This window comes from Vigna radiata, chromosome 3, assembly GCF_000741045.1.
Source record: "Vigna radiata var. radiata cultivar VC1973A chromosome 3, Vradiata_ver6, whole genome shotgun sequence".
NCBI lineage: Eukaryota > Viridiplantae > Streptophyta > Magnoliopsida > Fabales > Fabaceae > Vigna > Vigna radiata.
In genome coordinates, this window is record NC_028353.1 from 1,101,207 (window position 1) to 1,118,468 (window position 17,262).

The 17,262-nt window shown below is 29.1% G+C and overlaps 1 protein-coding gene across 1 annotated transcript; it reads right to left on the bottom strand.

The window, feature by feature from the left end:
• Positions 1-260: 260 nt before the first annotated feature.
• LOC106756860 (protein FANTASTIC FOUR 2) lies at positions 261-1,792 on the bottom strand. Its single transcript, XM_014639464.2, has one exon. It carries the CDS (start codon positions 1,490-1,492, stop codon positions 518-520), a length of 975 nt encoding a protein of 324 aa, XP_014494950.1. The 5' UTR covers positions 1,493-1,792; the 3' UTR covers positions 261-517.
• Between the last annotated feature and the right edge of the window lie 15,470 nt (positions 1,793-17,262).

The window sequence follows — 17,262 nt, forward strand, 5'->3', positions numbered from 1 at the left end:
ACCCAAACTCAATAATCTCCAGACAAATAAACCAAGGTCTCAATGATTTTGTTAGTATCTTTTAAGACTTGTACGTGTAGATAAAAGGGCTTCAAAAGAAACTAATTAAATATGGTGTGAATGATTTTATGTCATTATATGCTGATTGGGATCTGCATACCCCATTGCATGTCTGTTCCTTCCATTTTCTTTTTCTGGCGTCTGCAATGTTAATCACACTTTGTAATTTTGCTGTCAAGAAATAATATGCTTTCGGGGCATTCTAGGAACAGGAAAAGCCAAATAAATATACAAAACAAAAGAAAACAAGACAGCAACACTGAACCTACAATAAAAATTAATAAAGAGAAAAGAAACAAACACCACAGAAGGACGATGTCCAATATAACTAATAACTATAATAACTAACTAGCATTAGGACATTCTGAAACATGAAGCACTGATCATCTTCCAATCCTAAATAGAAAATGAAACAAGAGAGAGAGAGAGAGAATGGATAATAGCAGTAAACGAAATTCTATTCAGAAACAGAGAGAAAGAGAGGGAAGTTCAAACTAGCCAAGCCATCACAAAAAATCTCTCTTTTCCCACTTTCCTTGCAACTGCTTGGTCTCGAGAACTTGGTCACTCCCATCTCTTCATCCACGTTCTCAACACACTCCTCCGCCCCGCTATCCTCTGCACCACACTCTTCTCTGCTTTTCTCGTTTTCATTTTCTTCTTCTTCTTTCTCTTCAACACCTTCCTCAACATCACAAACTTCATCTTCACTGTCCGAAAATTTCTCAAACAAACACAGCCTGAGCCTACCATCTTCGCGCTCAACCCGAAAATAAGGGCAAGGAGAAGGAGAAGCCACAGCTTCCAATATCAGCCTTCCTCCTTCGCGACGTGGCCGGACTTGAACGCCACCCAAATCAGTGATTGTTGTAAGTGGCGGCGGAAAGTTGCAAGCCCGGTTCACTCTTTTGGACTCGCAGTTTGCAACGGTAGTTGTAACATCAGTAGTAGTAGTAGTAGTAGTAAGAGTAGTATATATGGTGGCGTCAAAAGAGAACAAGGAGACGTCATCGGTGCTGTCGCCGGCATTGCTACCGGTCTCGCTGCCAAGGCTTTCGGTGCACATTTCCAAGCTTTTGTCACTGAGAATTGAGGAGGAGCGTTTAACTGTGGGGTGGACGTAGACAGAGTCCTCTGTTTTGTTGTGACAGTCGGAAGATTGTGAGAGAGTTTGAAGGATACTCCAGCCCCTACCCTCTTTGGGTTCTGTGTGGCCCTGGTCACATTCATGGTTGGTGAGTGGTTTTTCGAGGGAGGCAGAGAGAGACGAAAGCGAAACTGAGTTTGTGTTGGTGTTGTTGTCAGTGATGGGAGAGGGTTGAGGAAAATTGGAACCTTGTTGTAGTGCGAGTTTGAGACTGAGTACACGTGGCTCCATCACGCAGGGTTCGAGACAAGATTGCAACCCTTGGCAGACACTAGAGGAAGACATTTGCGCGTGTCAACAGTGAACAGTGAAAATGTGAAAAACAGAGGGAGTTGAGTTTGTTTGAAAATGCTAAGGTGAGAGTGGGGATTTTACGACATGTTTGGAAGAGAAAAAAACATGGTTACAGGGTTTTTGGATGAATTGAAAGTAAGTTGGTTCCTTGGGAAAGAGAGAAGAGAAGAATGAACATGAAGATGAAGGAAAGTGAAAAGGGTGGGTCTAAATATATAGTTGGCAACCGTAAAGCTGCACTTCACAACTTCATTTAGTTAGTGCGGGTAGGGTCCAAAACTAAAGTGAAGGTAAACAAATAACATTTTTTTTTTCTCTCCAAGAATATTACTAGTATATAATATCAATTTGCAAGTGTTGAATTTATATTTTATTTATTTTATCTTTTTACTAAGTTGATGCAATAAAGGTATTTAAGGTAGGATGTAATGTAAATAAGGAAACGAGTATAAATAATATTTAGATTTAATATATTTTTATGCTGTGGAATTTCATTACAAAATGTTACCCGATATAATAAGCATACGAAAATATTATATAAATAGTATAATCAATATTTTCTTTTTAAGTATCAAAATGGAAGATACTAAGTTAAAATAATTTATTTAAAAAGTACCATATTACTTTTATTAACACATGGACATTTAATTTGACTCGTTTAAAATATCAATAAATTATAATATATATTTACAAGCAAATTTGATTATACACAAATTATAAAAAACAACTTTAACGCGCGTAATTCCTTTTTATATGTAGAAATAAAAATCTTAAAAGAATTTCAAATTTCTTTTGTTTCGATTGTAGAGTCAAACTATTTTTAATACTTATACAATTTGTCTTCAAAATCTTTTGGTTCACCTAGCAATTTTTACGAATACCGTCCGGTCTTGGTCTCAGATCTTTCCTTCGAATGAATTTCGTCCGGTCGAGTACCCGTCAAAGATCCTTGACGCTCAAGTCAGCACAGAACAGTAATAAATGCGCAATGAATATAGAGAAAAGAATCTCTTACCTCTAACCTATGTTTATAGTTGTTTGACATGAGCTTGTAATTAGCGATTTCTTAATCTCAGCCCAATCACGACACACTACCATTAACCATTATTTACATATTCTCGTGGAGTTAAATTTTATGCTGACCATATCGACTGGTCGTCCTTCATTTCTAGTGAGGATTGGCAGACCGTTACTATACGGACTCAAAATGATTGTCATCTTATCATGACTCGATATGTGTACTGAACCGTCCGGTCCTCTCGGACACCCAGGACACAGACCGTTACTGTACAGACTTGGAATAATCATCATCTTAGGTCATGACTTGACATGTCTTTTGAGCCGTCCGATCCTCCCGGACATCCAGTACACCTTTCCTACAAAAATTAGATGGTCTAGGAATTATGGTTAACAAGAATAACTATAAGAGTTTCTTAAAATAAAATATTAATATATTTTTATGTTCTAAAACTTTTAATGTGCTACTATACATTAAATGATTTAATAAAAATAATATGGTATTTTTTAAATAAATTATTTTAACTTAGAAAATGCACAATTTACATGAATTAAGACTAACCTTTACATAAAATAACTACGTTTTTAATGTTGTTTTGGAAGAATTCTCGTTCACTCATTCAGTAAAAATGCAAAAATAATTTTGGAAGAATCCTTCAATTTTATAACTTTAATCTCGTTCTAGGATAATTTAGTATAGAACATACCATATATCTCGTTCGCCAAAATCTATATTTTGCTTATTAAGGTTTATATGATGCTTGTCGAGGTCTATGTGTTGCCTAACGAGGCTTGTATGTCACTTGCCAAGGCCTATACGCTACTTATTGAGAGTTATATGTTGCTTGTCGAAGGCTGTGTTACCTACTAGGATTAGGAGTTGCCTACAGCTAAGTATTGCCTGACAAAGGCTACGTATTGCCTACTAAAACTATGTGTTGCCTACCAAAGCTAATGATAAACTGTCCAACAACAAGCCGACCTGTATAACTACCATTATACAAGTCAACCCATTCAAATATAATCTTTTAAATTTCCTTCACTAGAGGGTTTTTTTTCTTGGTTCAAGTACCATGCTTTCATGCTTCAGTTGTGCAACCACATTTGAATTTTCCTAAATCATCTTTCAACGCTTTAATCTTAATCTAGGAGCTTAACTACACAACTCTTATATTCTTGCAAAAGTAATGTACTTTAATAAAAACACATCAATTTGATATTAAACTAATTCTCCATACAACATTTTGCATTCTAAATTGAAAGAAATTGGTTTACTCAAATATATATCAAATTCATGCAATTTAAGTATAAAAAACATATATCAAACAAACATATATCATATTGTTATATTCTGATATAGAAAAAGTTATGTCATTGTTATTAATTATAATTTTTAGTCTAATAGTAAATTTTGATCCAACATCTTCCATTTTATTTTCTAAAAATTTGTTAATATTAAGTGGATTTTGTTAGGAAAATTGCAAAAAGAGTTCAACTCCATTCTTTTAAAGATTTGACTTGCATTTATTAATTTATATCTATTTTCCCATAATCGAATTCAAAATTACTTGTATCATGTATGTACTTATGAAATTTTTAGGAAAGGTGGCATGATGTCATATTTAGAAACACATTTCTTTCTACTTAATTAATAGATTAATAGACATTCAAAAGTATCAACCATACAAAATTTTATCAACATATTAACCTCCGAATAAATGACATGAAAGCAATTAGATTAAATTCACCACAATCAAACATGAATCCAAATACAAAAAATAAAATACATATAAATCAAATTTTCATAAAAGTATAAGATTCAACTTAATGAATATAGTAATTAAGAAAAAAAAGCAATTAATATACTCAAATGTTCAAATAAATAATTTAAGATTAAATAAAACAGTTAATACTACATTAATTGTTATATTAAATCTCAAACTAAAATTTAAGCAAATATATAAATTGAATATAAAACAATAATAATACCTAATGGAATACAGAAATTAAACAATAATTAAAGGGTATAAATTTCTAATAAAATAACAATAACCACAAATGTGTCAAACATACATTGTACATAATTAGATCCAAACATGATCTCAATCTTAATATTCAACTCTAACTCACTAAATCTAACAAAACATCAGTAATAATGTTACAATCTTCTAGGAAAATAGAAGTAGAGTTTTGATATTATTCTGTATATTATGCAGAATAAAACCTAGAAAAATTTTGATATGCAAAAATTAAAATGAATTATTACAAATTTTGAAACTATCATGATACATACTTTCATTTCTATGTTGTTTGATTATCATACTACATGATTTCAAATACCAATATCCTTTTTAAAGTTTAATTTTATCTAAACCCAAAACTATTTATTACATAAAAAAAATATAGACACCAATATAAGTTAAGGATGGACTCATAGAACTAATTAACCTGGAAAGATATGATCAAGAGTGAAAAGCAAAAAAAGTCGCGATTTTAATGAGATTGAAAGGGAGGATGACGGTCTAGTCACATCAGTGAAACTTCTGAATAGGGAGAATCAGCACAATGAAGGATAAAACAATAGTGGTTGAAGTCCATGCAAAAGAACATTTTTGAATAGGTAGAATCAACACGATGAAGGATTAAATTAGGGTTGTCAAAATGGGTAACCCAGCTCGACTCGGTTCGGTCCACCACGGGTTGGTCACTTAGTGAGCCAATCCAACCCGGCTCATTTATTAGCGAGACAGAAAAATCTGAACCCGGCTCGACCCACCACGGGTTGGTGGATAAACGGGTTGACTCACTAGCCCATTTAATTACAATTTTTTTAAAATAAAAAAATTACAAACTTTCTATATTCAAATTTAAACAAATTTCACTCCCAAAAATGTTAAACTGAAGACAATTCAAAATAATAATAAAAAGTACAATATAATCCAAATATCATCCAAAAACAAACACAGAAAACATACAAATAAGTTTCTTATATGCCATAAGTTTCATAAATAAAATAATAAATTCAAAAAATAAAATTAGGTGGGTGGATTGGCAGGCCAACCCGGCCCACCACGGGTTCAACCCGTATGAGCAGGATTTAAATGAGTCAGGTTGAAATCTGACCCGCATAAAAAAAATTCAATTTTTTCAAACCCAACCCGACTCAAACCCGTGGTGGGTCGGATTGGCTCGTGGATTGTGACCCATTTTGACGGCTCTAGATTAAACAATGATGATCCATGCAAAAGACCATGTTTTAGGTAGATATGTGAATTTGGCCTAACTTATATAACTTAGACTCTAATTAGCATGAACCAAAGTAAAAAATAAAAATAAAATTCATACAAGAAAGAAGCCTATAAGACAAAAATTATCATAAAAGTTTCGTGGGTATGAGTTAACTCATGAAAAAGTATCACTTGAATCCGAGAGGTGAAGGATACATGCTTGGCTATACTTAACTCCATCTCTGAAGTAAAAATTTGTATTCATTTTTCATCCCTATCACTATTTAGTATAAAAGTTCCCATCCAATTCAAGTAGTAAGTATATCCTACTAACATCCATATTATTCCCGCATTAGTCCAAATATTAACTAAATATTTTTCTTTTGAAAACTTACCGAAAAAAAATATTAAATAACATTTACATATAACTAAAATTTTATGACAAGCACAACATTTATTATTTTTGTAAAATGTTGAGAGGGAAAATCCACCATGAAAGGAAACCCAAGTGTTTATCCTTAAGCCAAGCCTTAAAAGTCTATAAAATCAAAGTCATGCTATGTTTATTTAAAACATTTTTCTTTATATTTATTAAACATCTTTGAAAGAGACATGAGGGAGCAACAACTCGTATTTCTTTTTGTTCAATTCATCAGGAGTAGATTAGTGCTCTTGTATTGAGATTGAATCTATTTTCTCTGAATTCTTTGTACTGGTATTGATTTCTATTTATTTAAATGATTTGTTCAGTTTTAATGGAAGAGATGAGAATCACCAACACCTATTCTTTGATTATACTAAGAGTTTACATTATTGACATTTTGAAATCGATATACAAAAATAATAAAATGCATGCTCTAAAAACATTTATTTTTTAAAATTGAGGTTTATGTTTTTTGAAAAATAATATATTATTATTGAAAGAAAATCACACAAAAGAAAAAATATGTAATTGAGGTTGTGATAAAAAATACATTTAGAATTTAAGTGAATTTCATGGATATTGAATGAATGAATCAAATAACTGAAAGAGGGGATGAAGAACTATGAAGACAAAAAAGTTGTTCGAATGAAATAAAGCAAAAGGAACATAAAGAATAGTGAAAAATAAAAAATGGAGAAGATGAGTATAAAAATGAGAACATGTCAAGTTTATAAATACACATTCTCATCCATATACTCAATTTATAAATTTAAATATTATTCATATTCATATACATCATCAATCAATAAGAATATTTCTCATTAAAATAGATATGAGTATGATCAATACCCATGTGGACTGAATCATTTCTCTTTACTTTTTTCGATATAATCTAATTTAAATTGTTAATATTAATATTATAATTCAAACTAAATTGATTACTAAGTCTCAAAATTATATAAATGCAAATTTTTTATTTTTATTTAGAACAAAATAAAAGAAAAAATATATAATTTATTCAAAACCATACACTAAATCATTAATTACTCACACTTAATGATGTATAATTTGCTTATTCAATCACTAATGTGAGTATAGTTTTGATATCGATTAATTTCAATATTATACTTCAATTCCACAACTAAAACATATCCGGACAAAGTAAAAAATAGGAGAATCTTTTGACTTCGGTTTGGAAAAAAAAATAAAAAATCAAAGCATAAAACAATAAAGAAAAGATAGAAAATGAAAAAAAAAAAAATAAACAAAAGGGTTTTCATAATGATAGTGATTGAAACTTAGTCCTTTTTTAATTTTAAAACTAATTTAAATTTAAGGAGAGAAGAAGCTTTGAAAAAAATAATTAATCTTCTTGTCCAATCAAATAATTCAAGATTTCATACATATGAAAATTATTAGTATTGTCTCTTCTTATATTAATTTTTATAAAATACAATTTTTTCAAAAGAATTGGAAAAAAAATATTTTTCATATTGACTCTCAAGAGAAAACTAAGAATAACTGAACGTGCAAAAAAATCTCGAACCAAACAAAATAAATTAATATATTTAAATATATAATTAACCATATATCTAACATAAAAAAATAAATTAACAACATATTAAAAAAATATAAACTCATATTAAATATAAATTTTTAAGCTAATAATAGAAACTTGGAAGCATGAGTGTCAAAATAGAACTGAAACTTGGCGCATTTGTAAAATTTCATGAAAATTAACCCAAAGTACAGCCTTAGGCTTTGGTATTTTTTAAAATGAAACCTATAAAATAATGAGCTTCCATTTTACAAAGAACTAAATTCTAAAACTTGTCACTAAAATAAAATATTTTAAATATATAGCCCTTTCTAAACTTTTGAAAAATTTTAGACATTATTTCTGAAACAAGCCTGTTCATATGATTTCGATTTTTCAGAGAACTAAAGTCTAAATGTTTTCAACAATTTTAAAAATGTTATTGCGGTTTAATAGACTTTATTTTTCCTAAACTCGAAACAGGCGAAGTGAAATAGACATTAGTGAATAGTAAATTTTATATTCATTATTAACAATTATTTATTGTATTACTTTTTAAATAAATATAAATAATATGCATTCCACAAATTAAGATACTCGACAATATCACCAAAGCAAATTAATTAACAAAACTTTGCTTAATTTCCGAATTTTCACTGTGGAGTGAAGGATTCATACCTATAAATAGAACAAAACTAAACTTAAAAAGTTCGTTAGCTTATGCACAAATATTATATTATGATACATTTATAATCTGAGTTGGTAAATGCAGTAAAATATTATAAACACACAGTATTCATATTTTAAATATATTTTAATTCTTTATAAAATTATAAAATTAACGTATTTTCATTTTGAATATATTTTTATTCTTTATTAATAAATGTATTTTGACTTTGATCTTTTTTTGTTTGTTATCCTCTAAAATTTGAAATAATAATTTATTTTTCTAATAAAATATATAACTTTTTTTTTTATTTTAATCTTGGTAAAATATTTTCCTTTGTCTTTCATTCTTTTAAAATTTTAAATTCTCTAATTTCAGTTCCTAAATATTTATTTTAGGATACATAAGGAATGTCCCATAATATTAGAAATTAAAAGTGATGACTTACTAATTAAAGAATCAATTTAATATGCTAATTTTTTTTAATATTAATAACACTTAAATGTGTTTTTCCTCATAAAAAAAGGTAAAATCTAAAAAGATAGATGACAAACCATATGACCATGTTTTATAGTGGATAAATAATTCACTCATTGAGTGAATTGCAATTTTTCTATTTTTGTTGTAGTAAGTCATTCACTTTGTTCTTAACTCAATGACTGTATGAATTATTATAGTACTAGTGTAGAAAATTCATATAATATAACTTTAAGTTCTAATGTCTATGAAAAGTTTAATTACATCACTTCTTAGAAAATGTTAAGAAGTATAATTAGGCTTTGGAAGAGGTCCAATTAAACAATGATTAGTTATTTGTTAAATTATATATGATGGGATCAAAGTGGAAGTGAAGTAAAAGATTTGTTTTCAGTAAAAGATTTACAGGTCTCCTATTTATCTTTATTCGTGTTTAACATAAATTTTTCTAAAATTTTAGAACTTTGGTTGAAAATCAAACAACAGGAATATAATTTTTAAAGCTGAAGTTAGTAAGAATATACGATAATTTGGCTGAGACAATTTCATTACCAACTAATATACAATTTAATTTGTTTAACTGAAAGGAATATAATAGGTGAGAATGAAGAGTTTTGAATAGTGGTGGTCTATTACAGTACTAAGAATGGCTTGTTTTCATGAACTGGTTAAACAAATTTGCTGCCTCAGAAAATAGAAGTCCAGTGAGGAAGAAGACACACTGTCAGAGTATTCTCTCTGCATGTCAACTGAATTTCCCTTCTCTGCCTTCTGATTATTGTGGCCATAGCTGTTGTGCCAATGCCATTACCATCTTTATCTATACATACACACACATCAAAATATTTACACAAAACAGAAATTTTACTAAATATAATACAATCACACTGGGACTGAGAGTAGTATCCCAAGGCACCACCTATAATCCATCTTTGTCTGTTCAACATTTCAATTATTATCATTTTATTAAAAACAAACTTTTTTTTTCTCTCTCTAGTTCATCCATTACTTCTTCTACTTCGTCTCTTCTGACCTCCCTTATGTCATCATTGTGTTTGATTCGTCCATGTATGTTTTTTCTTCTATGAAAAAGATGATTTTTGTTAATTTATTTATAGTCGTTCAACAATGAACTTATTATCTACTAGATGTCAACAATGTATTTCTCAATGACGATTTGCAAGAAGAGATTTACATGGATCAACCTCCTAGATTTGTTACTCAGGGAAGTCTTTTGGATTGATATTTTGTCTTCTATATCGTCTTGTAAATCATCACCAATTTGGTGTCACTCAAGTAGAGAAGCAGATATTTTCACTAAATCTTTATGGATTATTTTAATAACAAGTTTGATACATACGATTTGTATGCACTAGCTTAAGGGAAGTGTTAGATATATTATCTTGTTATTATTTCTTATTTGTATTTTGAGTTTAGTCCATATTTGTATATTCAACGCAAGGAAAATTAATCCCATACATAATTTTTACTACATTCAACAATATGCATAGATCTACTTCATCCATTACCTAGAAATTCTTAACAAAAATATCTTTAGGGACTAATTTTCTAATTACATATCAATTTAGAAATAAATTCTTTTGATAATAATAGTTATTGATAGTGTTAATCTAAAAACCAATTATAGTTTTTGAAACTATTTTAATTATCAATAATTTTTAGTTTATAAACTGATATTTAAATTAGTCATCTTATTTAAATATTTTCTTACACTAATCAAATTAAGTTTTATATTTCAATAAAAAACTCATGTACTTACTCATGAATATTTCAAAAGAGAATCATTAACGAGATATAACATTAACAAGATATTAGTTCAATCCAGAATTGACTTCACCTCCAATTAAATCAATAAATTTATAATTTTATTTTTATATAATATTGAATTTTCTTATTTTCTATTCAAGGTAGAATTTAGACTCACTTACCAACTATAAATGTGTTATGCTCAATTAGTTGTTTAATATGATTTTTTTTTATGCAAAACACATATTATTACAAATATAAATTTTGGTTTCATTTTTCGTTAATGTGGACAGTGATGGTAAGGAATCATTGTGATTTTTGTGAAGGAGTGTATTGTAAGTTAACGAGTGATATAATGAGAGGCACAGAGGTCTTAATCTAATAGTATAAGCTAATTAATATCAACCGACCAGGCATGGAATGGATACTAAAGCAATTAATGTTTGAATAATCCTCACTTTGATGTCTTCTAAGCTAAGAGGTCTTTGCTTTTTCTTGACTTTTTCACTCCATCATGAAGTTTACAACACACTCTTCAAATTCAATATGCCTATATTATATTTCTGGTCAGAGAAAAAGATAGCATCTTTGTCATTTTTCTTCCTTGTCTGATGCCTTTATACTCACAATTATCAAGACTGTACGGGATATTTTTATATAACAAAAACAGATAGTCATCAACACCAATCTTAAGTTGTGTTGACCAAAACTAGATTAAAACCTGTCAAGTAATATGCAAATTAACTATAAATAAAAAATACTTCATGATAGTTTTGGCTTTGCTTAATCTCTATATGTTAGTTTTCTTAACAAGTGAAGAAACGAGTTGCACAAAGGTAGGCAGAATAGTCATCTCCAAATTTTGTTGGGTGTGACTGAGGATTATCATGCACACAAAGAACGTGGAAAGTTGATGCAAAGTTTGGTTCAAAAATATCTAAACCCATCACGTTTCCTTTCCTCTTTATATAAGCTAGATGAGAGAGTATCTATGAATCTGTGGATCATAAAACTGTCACATGCAAATTCACTGAAAATCTTTTGTTCAGTCTCCATCTATATAAGTAGTGAATAATAATGCGGAATTGCATTCTCAGACGCTGTAGCGTACATATGTGGTATCACGGTAGAAGAAAGTTGTCCACTTTTCACCCAAATACACATGGATTCACACACACAGATTAAAAAGAACAACTTCTCTGGAACTGGCCCTTACACTAAGCAACAACTTATGTCATCTGTTGTATTTAGCAGATTTTTATATACACTGAATAAATATTTAAGTAGTGATTATGTTCATGTTTCACTTTTGGTTTATAGAGTCCAAGTTAAGTCTTTTTACACAAATAGTTTTTAAACTTCACGTTTAGGTAAAAATCTTAGTCTTCAGCCGATCAGATTGAGTACATTGGGTGTTGCTTACATGAAACAATCTGATGTTAAAATCAGTATTTGTATGAACACTTTCACAATAAATGTATAATCAATTACTTGAATATCAAATATGTATTTATAGATTTTGGGATGGACTTATACAAATTCGATAATGAATGGAATTAATGTTAACGTAATTATTCTTATTATTAATATTGTTAGTGGTTTGACCATCTAGTAAGCCAAATGTTTCGCAAGAAATTAAGGGTCATTTGTCCATAACTAACCGAACAATTGTATTGTACAATTTATATTTCAGAAAATCGGTTAATCTCTATACTTATCAAATTCTAAGAGGAATTAAAGGTTTTTAATAACTTTTTTTTTATAACTTTTTTACAACGTGATGACTTGTAATTGGTGTTTGTTTCAAATATTTTTCTAAAATAAATTCAAACAAACCAATAAAGTGGTGACACGTGTTTGGTTATCAAAAAATTGTTAAAAAAATTGATAACATACGAGGATCATTAGCTAATTCGTAAGAAGTGTCATCATGCATTATGTACCATGCACAAATATCTTTCATGCCTAGTGTTAGTAAATCTAAAATAGAATCACATTCTATCCACAACTACGCAGAAGAGAATATTCTTGTATGGATAATAACTTAATCAAACTTTATTTTTTTTGTATATAGACATTATTGTTTAGTAACTTTTCTTCTTTATTTTATTTGTTGACATGTTTACTTGTCTTGTATTTCATAAATGATCCTACATGACAAGGTTTGAGATATGGACACTTAGCACGTGATAACGTGCTTTTGGCATGCTATTGTAACCAGTATACCAAATTACTAGCTACCGTAGTGCATATGATGGGGAAAAAATGGAAAACATTTTGTTTAAAAATAAGTTTTGACGCTGAACATGAAGAACATAGATTAGTTTGATCGGTTATAAATGTGGTCCCCTTTAACGAAGCAAAACTACTAGGTAGCATTAGTTATGAGACAAGGGTGACGTAGAAGAACAATTATACAGTACCAATCTTCGTTTTGAGAGAAACAAAATACTAGGAGAGTGTATTTAAATGCTTGGTAGCACTCATTGCTGATTACGGTGCATCTCATTCATATAGCTAACTGGAAAATAAAGGAGGGGACAAGAATATATGCGCCATGCACACATTAAAAGCTAGGTCATTGACCTAACCATGCAATGCCCTTATAACCCACCTTGTACACCTTTGCACTTGTTCTAAATTGGCCAACCAAGGGAAAACCTTTATGAAAACAATTACTGTGTGTATTTCTTTTCAAGTATATAGAATCTGAAACCTTAAATGCTAGCTAGATCTCACTATGCTCCTTCTATCTTAGTGGATATAGATTTATAATATTATTATAAGCTTTTAAAGGATTCTCTTGTATGAGTCAAACCAATTGCTAGCACTATGGAAGTTGACCATCCTTTTATTTCTATGGTTTTCCACGCTCCACGCAGCCAAAGGAAAGTGAGGGTTAGCATCTTTATAGGTCTATTCAAAATGCATTCTTCTTTTACCGTTCTTCATAATTTCTTCTTCCATGGCTTCCATTCTAGATCATCAATATTCACTCTTTTTCTTATACTACCTCCTCTTTCATCGAATGTTATATATATATATTGCCCACTACTTCAGGTTAAAATATTATGGTTTTTTAGTGATATCTACTTAAATGAAGATCGAGGCTTTTCGATAGTGGTTCTTACTTTTGTTGCATTCATTGACCATTAAATGAGAAAATTGTAATACTTTTTTAAAGGAACTTTCTTTATCAACTCTCTCGAGTCAAAACTGAAACTATCACCCCTCACTAAACCACATAAGTAAAAGCTTCATTGTCCCTCGTCAACTAAAAGCCATATTTCAATAGTTTTCGTGCTGACAAATCATTATGTTCAACTTAATAGTAATAAAAAAAATATTAATGTTTTTACGTTAGCAAAATTTCAAACAATTTGATATTTAGTCAATGTCATTCATTCATTTAACATTTTCTTAACATATATCATAAGACTCTTATAGTCCTAAAGTAAACCAAAAAGCACATATATACATACCAAAAGGGAAACTAAAAGATGCATTGATTCCATTTATGAGCTAACTAGTGATGGTGGAAATATCAGCTTGACTTTAACCGAATCTCAACCCTCGTAAAGCAGCACTTGCAATGCTTAGATTCGAAGATAAGAAAAAACATCATTGGCTAACTTCTAACAGGGGAAATACGAAACTATAATATTTGTTCGTGGCATCATTACATGCAAAACCCACGCTTTTAAGAATACTTTAGATTGATGCGACAGCTTTTGCTTCCTTTAATCCAGTTAGTGGTTAACGGAAAAAGTTAAACTTTAAGCTTTTAGCATATGGTTGCTTACATATTATGAACCTTATGCTACACTACACGTGTTTTGCCTCTTATTACCATATTGATGCTAATGTAATCCAAATAGTACGTAGTTCTGCAGATAATAACTTGAACTAATAAATAACAAAAACAATGTTTGTAGTTCTTTAACCAACTATTAATGTAAAGGTATAAATCAATGTTACAAACAAAATCAATAGTTCTTTATTTCACCTGCACATGTGGGTAGGTATTGTCAACAAAAGTAGCTTTTGTCTTTGTGATTTTGTTATTATCCAATTCTTCTAAATTTGCTAGTTTATAAAAAGGTAGCCACTTAATTAGAGTATGCAATAATATGGGACAACATATTAGGGTGAAACTAGTTCTAACTTAAAAGGATAAATGTTATTTAATGTTTGGATAAGACATTTTTTTTTTGATAAAACAATTGAATTGTTCTTTTAAAATATTTATTTTCATGTTAAAAATTTTAAAAATATTAGTCAAATTTTATTATTTAAATAACATTTGACAATTTATTTTTTTTAACATGTGTGTATGAAGAGAAAATATCTAATTCTGAAATTTTAATTTTCTTGTGAATTTAAAATTTTATTATTTTAATTATTTGAAATATTTTTCAAAAGTTGTTTAATTTTATTTTTTTTTTATTTTCTTATCTAAACAAAACGTCGACCTTATTCTTAAAAATTATTAGTTCATTAAATAAATAAATTATTCTCTAAATAACCTCACCAAAACATATTATTAGGATTTAAAATAACCTACGTATGGTAGGCTTACTGAACAAAGAAAAATAAAATATTTCAAAATGGTGACTTCTTTTTCCCCAGAATCATGAGGTGAAGAACGATTTACAATTTTAAGATTCACCGGTAACATATTCAAAATTTTAATTAATCTTAAAAATATTTGAAAGTATACTTTAGGTGTCTAACTAGAGTAAATGAACAATGAACTAATGTTCCTAATCATTTTTCAAATGATTTTCAATACAAAACATAAAGCTATATATATATATATATATATATATATATATATATATATATATATATATATATATATATATGACTACCAAAAATGTTAACTATTAGTTTAATGAATGTTTAATTTATATGTTTAAGTTATTACCAAACTACGAATTTTCACTTCTTGAAGTTTTATTGAATGACCTTTAAGTACATTGATTTACTTATATAAATATATAGATTAATTTTATGAATTATTTATTTTATTTTAAAAATAGTTATATATAACTTATGTCAGTTTAGATGTAAAAATCAAATTCTGATTTAATATAGGGTTAAAATTCATTGATAATGCAAATTTTCTTTTTATTTTTTATCAACGTTTCACTATGTTAGTGAGCAACAAAAGTTGCTGGTAAATTATAAGGATTATATGCATAACAAAAAGGTATTTTATATAATGATTTCAGAGTGTTGTAAAAATAGGTGGGTATTAATAAGGAGAGATGTGAATTTGGCCTAATTCTTTTGCCATAACTATATGGGCCAAATAAAGAAAATAAAAACTTATAAAGACAAAAGTTCACATAAAGTCAAATTAGTTCCAAAACCCTCAAAGGTTATGATTAATCTATTGGTAAGTTTATTTGAGTTATTCTAAGATCAAAATTTATAAGGTTAAGATCACGATTTATAAGGTTGGATATCATACTTTGGTTGATTCAACTTTATTCTTAATATAAGTCTACTTTCTTGGATCCTTTAGGATAGATTGACTCTTGGCTTGAGTCAATTTAGATCAACCAACGACTCAACTCGACATTTGTCCTATGTCGACTTGAATCGAATTTCAATTTGGATTATCTTGTTTCGACATGCAATCAAAATCGACTCGTATTAACTTTTAGCCTAGACCGATTAGACTCGACTATAGACCAAAGCTAACTCGACTTGAATATATGAATGGGTCAACTCGGCTCAACTATAGGCCAAGCTGACTCGGCTTAACTTTCGACCCAAGTCAATTTGGTCGAAACATTGATTCGAGCAAACTTAACTCAACATTCGACCAGGCCAACTAGATTGAACTTTCTATTAGGACCAACTAAACTTACCTCCATAAAGTTAAAACCAAAAAGCTTAAGAACTAAAGTCATTAAAATTTAGAAAAAGCAAGAAGTCATACAAAATGAAAAAGAAAAAAATTAAAAGAGACGCCCAACTTATCATTCTAGAAAAGGAACTTAAAATTTTAAAACAAAAGGATGAAAATATACAAGAGAATATTAAGAGAAGATTAAGAGAAGAAAGAAAGAACAAAAGGAGAGAAATGAGCAAGTAAGAAGAGAGAAAGAACAAAGAGAGAAAGAGTAGCAAGAAAGAAAAAAGAAAGATGAGGAGGAAAGAAGAGATAATGAAGATAAAGGAAGGAGAAAGAGAATAGAGAAAAAGAATATATTGAGAAGAAAAAGAGAGGAAAAGGAAATCTTGTTCAAAGATGATAAAGAAAGTTTTTCAATCTTTGAACTTCAACCACCTTTCATCTCCTAAATAGTAATTGAAACCAATATGATAAAGAAAGTTTTTCAAACTTTGAACTTTCCTCAATTTATCATTAATTTATCTTTCTTACCTGAGAATTTTTCAAATTCACCTTATTCTTCCATTGTTTTAAACTCCTAATTGGATTTTCCAAAATCACACTTTGAGGTTATGTTATCTTCTAGGTTACAATTATCAAAATCCATTGTTCTCAAGCATTTTTTTCAAAATTATCATAAGGTATTCTTCTAACTTTTCATTTAGATATATTTTGTCTATGATACAAAAAATTATTGAAATTTTGTTTGAAGACTACTACAAATGGATCGTTGATCCAAG

Excerpts from the sequence above, each read along its gene's own strand:
- LOC106756860 (XM_014639464.2), bottom strand. The coding sequence starts at position 1,492 with ATGTCTTCCTCTAGTGTCTGCCAAGGGTTGCAATCTTGTCTCGAACCC.